General features: G+C 54.9%; 1 protein-coding gene across 1 annotated transcript in view; it reads left to right on the top strand.

Annotated features, from left to right (window-relative positions):
• Nucleotides 1–2,351: 2,351 nt before the first annotated feature.
• dnajc27 (DnaJ (Hsp40) homolog, subfamily C, member 27) overlaps nucleotides 2,352–9,921 on the top strand; it is a 30,378-nt gene continuing 22,808 nt past the window's right edge. The window contains exons 1-2 of the mRNA XM_041176650.1: nucleotides 2,352–2,453; nucleotides 7,963–8,045. Coding sequence (XP_041032584.1) covers nucleotides 2,367–2,453; nucleotides 7,963–8,045 — 170 coding nt within the window. The 5' untranslated portion in view covers nucleotides 2,352–2,366. The remainder of the gene's footprint in view (nucleotides 2,454–7,962; nucleotides 8,046–9,921) is intronic.

The following is a 9,921-nucleotide window of genomic DNA, read 5'->3' as shown; positions in this document are numbered from 1 at the left end:
GCCCAGAAAAGATTCCTCACTGCAGAGTGCTGACCTGAAGGTTAAGGAGTCCAGAAAAAGCAGTTGGTGTGCGTTTTGAAGTACTGCAGGCAAGTTTCAAAAACTTTCATAAATAAATACTTGACAGAGCACACTTGCAACCCCACTGAGCCCTTTTATCCCGCCCGTGGATGAGGTTAATACAAATGTGTCCTACCCGCTTTCCCATTGCAGCGACCAGATCGCACGGGCGCCAAAAAATCGGTGTCAATTGGCGCCACAAGGGCCTTAAGTGGCCCGTTAGTTAATGGCGGGCGAAATATCACAATGGCGCGTGGTGATGCTGGGACACTCGCCCAACATCACCGTGAGTCATTTTACACGTGGACATGCGGGGCCCGCCCCTTCACGACAAAGGGAAAATTCTGCCCTATATGTTTCAATAAGGTCACCTCTCATTCTTCTAAACTATGAGTACAGGCCCAACCTACTCAACCTCTCCTCATAAGATAACCCTCCATACCCGGGATCGTCCTCGTGAACCTTCTCTGGACTGCCTCCAATGCCAGTATATCTTTCCTTAGATAAGGGGACCAAAACCGTTCACAGTATTCTGGGTGTGGTGCCTTGTATAGTTTTAGCAAGACTTCCCAATTTTTATATCCTATTCCCTTTGCAATAAAGGCCAACATTCCATTTGCCTTCTGAAACAAAACTAAAATTTGGTGGAAAAACTCAGCAGGTCTGACAGCATCTGTGGAGAGAATGACAGAGTTAACGTTTCGAGTCCGTAGGACTCTTCCTCAGAAGAGTCTTGCTTTTATAATCCATTTGCCTTCCCTATTACCTGCTGAACTTGTATGTTAGCTTTTTGGGATTCATGCACGAGGACTCCCAAATCCCTCTGTGCTGCAGCTTTCTGCAATCTTTCTCCATTTAAATAATATTCAGCTGCTCTATTCTTCCTGCCAAAGTGCATAACCTTTCCCAAATTATATTCCAGCATTTATTGCCCATCCCTAATTGCCCTTGAGAAGGTGGTGGTCAGCTGCCTTCTTAAAGATGGTGGGTTGACATAGTCATACTCACGGAATCATACCTTACAAATAATTTCCCCACACCACCATCACCAACTCTGTATTGGTGCATTGGTTGGAGAAGAGGGGAGGGTGGCTGAAGTGGAGGGGGTTGTGGGTCACTGTCTTTGGGGGAGGGGGTTGTGGGTCACTGTCTGGGGTGGGGTTGAGGGTCACTGTCTGGGATGGAGAGGGTTGTGGGTCACTGTCAGGGGGGTTGTGGGTCACTGACTGGGGGGTTGAGGGTCACTGTCTGGGATGGAGAGGGTTGTGGGTCACTGTCAGGGGGGTTGTGGGTCACTGACTGGGGGGTTGTGGGTCACTGGGTGAGGGGGGTGGGTTCTGTGGGTCACTGGGTGAGGGGGGTGGGTTCTGTGGGTCACTGGGGGGGGGGGGTGGGTTCTGTGGGTCACGGGGCGGGGGGGGCGGGTCAGTGGGTCACTGGGTGAGGGGGGTGTGTGGGTCACTGGGTGAGGGGGCGGGTCTGTGGGTCACTGGGTGAGGGGGGCGGGTCTGTGGGTCACTGGGTGGGGGGGGGGCGGGTCTGTGGGTCACGGGGTGGGGGGGGCGGGTCTGTGGGTCACGGGGCGGGGGGGAGGCGGGTCTGTGGGTCACTGGGTGGGGGGGCGGGTCTGTGGGTCACGGGGCGGGGGGGGCGGGTCTGTGGGTCACTGGGCGGGGGGGGCGGGTCTGTGGGTCACGGGGTGGGGGGGCGGGTCTGTGGGTCACGGGGCGGGGGGGGGGCGGGTCTGTGGGTCACTGGGCGGGGGGGGAGGGTCTGTGGGTCACGGGGTGGGGGGGCGGGTCTGTGGGTCACGGGGCGGGGGGGGGCGGGTCTGTGGGTCACTGGGTGAGGGGGGGCGGGTCTGTGGGTCACTGGGTGGGGGGGCGGGTCTGTGGGTCACGGGGGGGGGGGGGGGGGGGGTCTGGGGGTCACGGGGTGGGGGGGGCGGGTCTGTGGGTCACGGGGCGGGGGGGGGGGGGCGGGTCTGTGGGTCACGGGCTGCCTGGTGCCAGTTGCCGCGTGCGGACATCTCGCGAGAAGGCGGTTGGGGGCGGGCGCGGCCCTCGCGAGATTCCGGCAGCGCCGGTGGCGAAAGCGGCGGCCGGGGCCCGATTCCTGTGGCCGGGGCTCTGAGCAGCTGCAGCGGGGAGAGGCTGCCGGCGGAGCCCGGGGCTCGGAGCTATTGGCCGGTCAGCCGGCCCGGCCCAGGCCCAGGCCAGCGGGAAGAGGCTGCGGGAGGCCGGGCGGAGCCGCCCAGCGGGAGGGCGGGAGGGGGGGAGGGGGAGGGGGAGGCGGCCGCCGTCACCATGGAAACGAACGCGCAGAAACGGAGCGAGAACAAGAAACCGCTCAGGGTGAAGGTGATCAGCCTGGGGAGCGCCGAGGTGGGAAAGGTGAGGGGGGAGGGGGAGGGAGGGGGGGGGGGGAAATGGGGGGGAGGGGGGAAATGGGGGAGGGGAAATGGGGGGGGGAGGGGGAATGGGGGAGGGGGGAAATGGGGGAGGGGGAGGAAATGGGTGGGAGGGGGAATGGGGGAGGGGGGAAATGGGGGGGAGGGGGAATGGGGGAGGGGGAAATGGGGGGGGAGGGGGGAAATGGGGGAGGGGGAGGAAATGGGGGGGAGGGGGAGGAAATGGGTGGGAGGGGGAATGGGGGAGGGGGGAAATGGGGGGGAGGGGGAATGGGGGAGGGGGAGGAATTGTGGAGAGGGGGGGAAATTGGGGAGTGGGGGAGGGGGGGGGGAAATTGGGGAGTGGGGGGGAATTGGGGAGTGGGGGGAGGGGGGTAAAATTGGGGAGTGGGGGGAGGGGGGAGGGGGGTAAAATTGGGGAGTGGGTGAGGGGGGAATCGGGAAGTGGGGGAGAGGTGGAAATTGGGGAGTGGGGGGAGGTGGGGGACAATTGGGGAGTGGGGGGGAATTGGGGAGTGGGGGGAGGGGGGTAAAATTGGGGGAAGGGGGTAAAATTGGGGAGTGGGGTGAGGGGGGTAAAATTGGGGGAAGGGGGTAAAATTGGGGAGTGGGGTGAGGGGGGTAAAATTGGGGAGGGGGGAGGGGGAAATTGGGGAGTGGGGGGAGGGGTGGGAAATTGGGGGAGGGTGGAGGGGAGAAATTGGGGAGTGGGGGGAGGGGGAGGGGGGAAATTGGGGAGTGGGGGGAGGGGGAGGGGGGAAATTGGGGAGTGGGGGAGGGGGAGGGGGAAAAATGGGGAGTGGGGGGAGGGGGGAATTGGGGGAGGGGGGACAATTGGGGAGGGGGAAAAATTGGGGAGGGGGGAAATTGGGGAGTGGGGGGGGAAATTGGGGAGTGGGGGAAATTGGGGAGTGGGGGAGGGGGAAATTGGGGAGTGGGGGGGAAATTGGGAAGTGGGGAGTGGGGGGGGTAAAATTGGGGAGGGGGGTAAAATTGGGGAGTGGGGGGAGGGGGGTAAAATTGGAGAGTGGGGGGAGGGGGGGTAAAATTGGAGAGTGGGGGGAGGTGGGGTAAAATTGGAGAGTGGGGGGAGGGGGGGTAAAATTGGAGAGTGGGGGGAGGGGGGTAAAATTGGGGAGTGGGGGAGGGGGGATTGGGGAGGGGGAAATTGGGGAGTGGGGGGAGGTGGGGATAAAATTGGGGAGTGGGGGAGGGGGTAAAATTGGGGAGTGGGGGAGGGGGTAAAATTGGGGAGTGGGGGGAAAGGGGGTAAAATTGGGGAGTGGGATGGGGGGGTAAAATTGGGGAGTGGGGGGAGGGGTGTAAAATTGGGGAGTGGGGGGAGGGGTGTAAAATTGGGGAGTGCGGGGAGGGGGGTAAACTTGGGGAGTGGGGGGGAGGGGGAAATTGGGGGGAGGGGGTGGGTGGGGAATTGGGGGGAGGGGTGGGAAATTGGGGGGGGGGAATTGTGGAGTGGGGAGAGGGGGGAGAAATTGGGGAGTGGGGGGAGGGGGGGAATTGGGGAGTGGGCAGAGGAAATTGGGGAGTGGGGGGAGGGGGGGAATTGGGGAGTGGGGGGAGGGGGAGGGGGGGAAATTGGGGAGAGGGGGGAATTGGGGAGTGGGGGAGGGCGAAATTGGAGAGTGGTGGAGGGCGAAATTGGAGAGTGGGGGGAGGGGGGAAATTGGGGAGTGGGAGGAGGGGGGAAATTGGGCAGTGGGGGAGGGGAGGTGAATTGGGGGGGAGGGGGGAAATTGGGGAGTGTGGGGAGGGGGCGGGAATTGGGGAGTGGGCGGAGGGAATTGGGGAGTGGGGGGAGGGGGAATTGGGGAGTGGAGGAGGGGGGGCAAATTGGGGAGTGTGGGGAGGGGGGTTGGGGGAGTGGGGGGAAATTGGGGAGTGGGGGGAGGGGGCAATTGGGGAGTGGGGGGGAAATAGAGGAGAGGGGAGGCGGGGGGAAATTGGGGAGGGGGGGCGAAATGGGGGAGGGGGTGAGGGGGGGGAAATGAGGGAAGGGGGAGATGGGGGGAAATGAGGGAAGGGGGAGATGGGGGGGAAATGGGGGAGGGGGGAGATGGGGGGGAAGGGTGGAAATGGGGAGGAGAGAGAGAGGGAAATTGGGGAGATGAGAAATGGGGGAGGGGGGAATTAGGGGTGGAAATTGGGGAGGGGGGAAATTGCGGAGGGGAGGGGGGAAATTGCGGAGGGGGGAGGGGGAGGTGGGGGGGAAATTGGGGAGGGGGGGGAAATTGGGGAGGGGGGCGAATTGGGGGGAGGGGGGAGGGGGTGGAATTGGGGGGAGGGAGGGAGGGGAGGGGGTGAAATTGGGGGGGAAATGGGAGGGGGTGAAATTGAGGGGGAATGGGGGGGGAAATTGGGGGGAGGGGGGAAATTGGGGGGAGGGGGGAATTTGGGGAGGGGGAGGCGGGAAATTTGGGAGGGGGAAAATTGAGGAGTGGGGGGAGGGGGGAAATTGGTGAGGGGGGGGGAAATTGGGGAGAGGGGGAGGGGGGAAATTGGGGAGAGGGGAGGGGGGTGCAATTGGGGGGGAGAGAATTGGGGGAGGAGGAGGGGGAAATTGGGGGGGGGATCTTGGGGGGGAGGGGAGGGGGAAATTGGGGTGGAGGGGAGGGGGTAAATGGGGATGGAGGCGAAATGGGGGGGGGGAAATTGCGGCAGGAGGGGGCGAAATTGGGAGGGGTGAGGGGGGAATTCGGAGGGGGAACGGGGGAAATTGGGGGGAGGGGAGAATGGGGGGAGGGAGGAGGGGAGGAAATTGCGGGGAGGTGGGGGAAATTGGGGGGAGGTGGGAGCGGGGGGAAAATTGGGGGGAGTGGTGAGGGGGGGAAATTGGGGGGAGGGGGCATGGGGAGGAAATTGGGGGGAGGGGGCATGGGGAGGAAATTGGGAGGGGGCATGGGGAGGAAATTGGGGGGAGGGGGCATGGGGAGGAAATTGGGGGGAGGAGGCATAGGGGGAATGGGGGGGAGGGGGAGAAAATTGGGGGGGGTGTATGGGATGGGATGGGGTGGGGTGGAGGGGAGGGGGAATTGGGTTGGAGGGGCGGTGGGATGGTGGAGAGGTGACGGGGGATGGGCGGTGGGGGGAGGAGAGGATGGGAGGGGGGTGGGGAGCGGGTTGGGGAAGGAGGAGAGGGGATGGGGGGTGGGGGTGGGCGGTGGGGAAGTGGAAGCGGAAGCGCAGAGCGCTGAACCCAGAAGACGGACTAGCACATCCCCAATAAAGTGTCGAGGACATCAAAACAATCCAGAACATGGGCAACAAAAGGCCCCAGAGCCAGGGGGCACTTTTCAAGTAAACCACAAGATGGTTGCTTACCATGTCACTGCAATAAAATGCACGAGCCAAAGACTCCAGTGCAGAAGAAAGAAATGGCTGAGAAACAGCCAAAAGGCTTAGAAAGAGTTCTTTGAAAATGCTGACACAATACCCAAACTGCAACAGCAGATGGCAGAGCAGAATGAGATGGCTGTGAATGAAGGAAAGTTATCTGAGGTAACTCAAAAGAAGCAAAACGTGCAAGAAGTAAATTAAGCCGTTGTACAGCAAAATGTTTGCATCAGAGCTGAGCTGGAAGTTTCGAAACAGAAGATTCAAGCTGAGTATATGTCTTTAAAAATGCATGATAAACCGAAGTCTTCAATGCACCCAGCTGTTCGAGATCTGAACAAACAAATTTCAGAGACAACACAAAGGCATCAGGGGGAAATAACAACTCTCAATTCCATTGTTGGCAAATCAAAGCGGGAGTTGGGAAAACTCAACCAGATGTACAGCCAGGTAAAACAGTAAGCAGAGAAGATGTGACCCTGAAAGACTCCATGGAGAATCAATATGTAGCCATAAAAAAACAAGAAGCCAAAAAGGACGTTGAAAATTACTTCAGAAAATGTTGCGTTGGAACTATCAGTAGCAACGAAATGATGCACTGAGGCCGAAGGCAAATGGAGTGTAGCCAACTAACTGAGTAAAGACTTGGAGTTTGGTGAAAGGGGAGTTTTAAGTGTTAATTTTGCTCTTAAAATCTAATCTAGCCTGTAATTAGTAACTGAAAAGTACTTTCTAAGCAGGCTAAGATCCTCGTTTCTTGCAGTTTAGACAGGGTAAACTCACTCACAGCTATAGGAGCTGAGTCGTTAATTAGCTAACTGGTTGAATCTCATTACTGTAGCCCCAGTTCAGTTTATTACAAATTCAGGATTCTTTAGTGAATAAAAACTTATCAACTTGTACTATTTCTGATTCCTTATTTAATCCTGTAATTCTCCTATAAACTAAAAATTTTCTTCTCTGAGACTCCCGCTCTTTCGTCTGGTTTAGCCATTTCCTTATCCAAAATGGGTCCGGCTCTTCTAATTTTCTATTCATAGTTTTTTTTTGTAATAATTGCAGCTTTAAATGTCATTGCCCCTTTAAAGCAGTAACCGTTCTTTTCACTCAGGCTGTCTCTGCAGCTGTTGACCCTCTCTATTTTTCCTGTGCTTTTTTGGGTTTGACAGGATCCCCATGATCACGGACCTTTTTTTTAAACTTTTAAAAATTGCAGCAGTTTCTTCCTTTAATCTCACAAATTATTTTCCCTTTATTTTTACTCTCAGTGCCATTTTTAAAAATCTTCAGAACAGCGACGATTCTGTTTCTTCTTTATGGAAAAACTCAACTACTTTTCCCGACTGAAATGGGTTCCCTTTCTCTTAAACTCTGCAGGCTTTCTACTGTGCTCTGCAGGTTTCTCTCTTTACTCTTCCGTTTTCTTTTTAACTTGTTTTTACTTACAGCTGTCTTACAGCTTCTGCATCTGTTGAGCCCATGGGACTGCCACTTTTTCTATAGTGTAAGTACAGCTTTTTTGTATTTTTGCTCACCTGTATCTGACCAGGATCTTTTTGGACTTTCAAAAGGCATTTGATACAGTGTCACACAACAGACTTGTGAGAAAAGCTATTGCTCATGGAATAAAAGGGGCAGTAGCAAGGTACTACTACTAGTATTACCAGGTATACTACTTCAAGGTATTATTAACCCTTTCTCACCAAAAATGATCCATGATATTGTTAAACTTTACAAACATAAAATTCTTGCAGATGCATTTTAGTGAAAGTTGGGTGCAGGTTCTTGGAGATTGGGGGTGGCATGGAAACAGAGACGTTATTATATTGAAATGTGCCATTGCACCCAACCATAGGTCAAGTGGATGATAGGAGACATCGTTGCCAAAACTTTCCCACCCTTTCCTGATACCCCCCCACACACACACACACACACGCTGGAGTCACTGGGTAATGAGTACAGGCTGAGGATGGAGCCTGGGCACTTTCAGTTCCGTGTGGGGCTCAGCATCACACTGGGTGAGATCAACCAACTGAGCACAGGCTGGAGATGGAATCCTTTCAGTTTAGCATGGCTCAGGCAAGTGTTGCTTTTTTTAGTGCAACTGAAATTGCTGACGCTAATTGTGTTTTTTTTCCCAGAGCTGTATCATTAAACGATACTGTGAGAAGAGGTTTGTCCCAAAATATTTGGCAACTATCGGAATCGACTATGGAGTTACAAAGTACGTACTGTGCTAATTTTCCCCCCATTTTCGGTGATCTGGTTTTGCTTGTAATTTTTTTGAATATTAATAAATGGGTAGGTAACGTGAGAATGGATTGTTACTCTTATTGATTTGAAATGGGCTTAGAGATACTTCCCCCCCCAGCCACAGAAATCAAGAAACTCCCCCATGCATGCCTCCATCCCCCGCCCCACCACATGCTCACCATCCCTTCCCCCATTTCCATTCCCATTCTTTGCTGATCTGGTTACTCACAGCTTGCGTGGAGTTTGGGTGCTCAAATTGGCTTGAGTGCCCTGGGTTAGAGAGCAGAGCAATCGGTGTCCTGTTATAAGCTGCTAATATAATTAGGAGTAATACAGCTGCATTTGTTAAGTGTCTTTAATATAAAGTTCCACAATCTTTTAGAAAGAGGCATTGGGAAAACTGATGCTGAGACAAGAAGGGAGAGGTTGGAGTGAGGCTGGGGGCCTGGGAGTGTGGAGATAGTGGGAGGTGACTGAAAACTAAGTCAAAAGCAGGAGTTGGGCATTCAGCACCTCAATCATTCGATTAGATCTGTACCTCAGCTATTTCCCGATTTAACTTCATGGGGAAAGTTTTTCCTATGGTGGGTGGGCGGGGGCAGGTGCGGAGCCAATCGCTGCCCGCAATCGGCTGCACGCTGCCATTTTACACAGGCGGGCCAATTAAGGCCTGCCCAGTGTAACGCGCGGCCAGTAGAGCTCAGTGCTACCTGGGCGGTAGGTTGGGGCGGCGGGGGGGGGGGGGGGGGGGGGGGGTGGGGGGCGGTGTGCAGAGGAGGAGGAAGATTTGGGGCCTGCGCTCTTGTGTACGCAAGAGTGCAGCAATCTCCACGAGGCACGGAGCTGCCTCAGAGATTGAATGGATTAGAAAACTTTTTAATAAATAAAGTAAAAAATTTACTTAAACATTTCCTCTCATGTGACAGTGTCACATGAGCTGGGACATGTTGGTTAAGTTAGGAAAACTTATTTATTTATTTTATAAAAGCTTCAAGGAAACCTCATCCCGCCCTGGATGAGGTTTCCTGAAAAACATGAAGGCCGCTTGGGCTCTTCGCCTGCCCAATCTTAAAGTTGGATGGGCAGAGTTCTTAACAAACTTAATTACTTTTTTAATGGCCTTGATAGGCGGTTGATAGTTTGATGTGTGCATGCCCGCCGTACGAAATATTTGGATGACACGCCTGATGTCATCGTGCATCATTTTACGTGTTGGTGTGTTGGGCCTGGCTCTGCATGCTGACTGGAAGATTCAGGCCCATATTTCTTGATACTCTTACCAATGTGCCCTCTTAGCTGCATTAGTGCAGCAACAAGAATGTGCTGTGCAGGGAACAAACTGACTGTGCACAAGCAATGTTTCCTTTCAGATGTGCATGTGTGCCTGCATGTCAATCTTAAAGGAACTGCACAGTGCAACAAGCCAACTGTACACGGCAAATGGAAGTTAGAGAAAATGTCGACCAGCGTCAATAAAAATCTATCAGTCCCAGACTTGGAAGCTCCAATTGACCTCCAGTATCCACAGTCTTTATGGGAAGAGTCTATCTGATTTCTATTACCCTTTGTGTGAAGAAGTGCTTCCTGACATTACTCTTGAACTGCCTAGCTCTAATTTTAAATTTGTGTCCCCTGTTCTGGTCTGTTCTGTGGTGGTCAACCCTGTGTTAAGCATCTCCTGTCTCAGGAGCCTCACACTAGTCTCTGCCACATTTGCTGCAGAGGAAGACAGTTGCCTGACAAGGTGCACGATTCACTGGCCTCTGTTTTCTCTGTTGTTTCTGCTCACCTCTTCCAATGTTCCTCCGAACAGTTAGCCTCCAGAAGTCACAGCCGTTTGCCACTGC

This window comes from Carcharodon carcharias, chromosome 2 (genome assembly GCF_017639515.1).
Source record: "Carcharodon carcharias isolate sCarCar2 chromosome 2, sCarCar2.pri, whole genome shotgun sequence".
NCBI classification, from domain to species: Eukaryota; Metazoa; Chordata; class Chondrichthyes; order Lamniformes; family Lamnidae; genus Carcharodon; species Carcharodon carcharias.
Note: the sequence above shows the minus strand (reverse complement) of the source record. Positions and strands in the feature narration are given on the sequence as shown.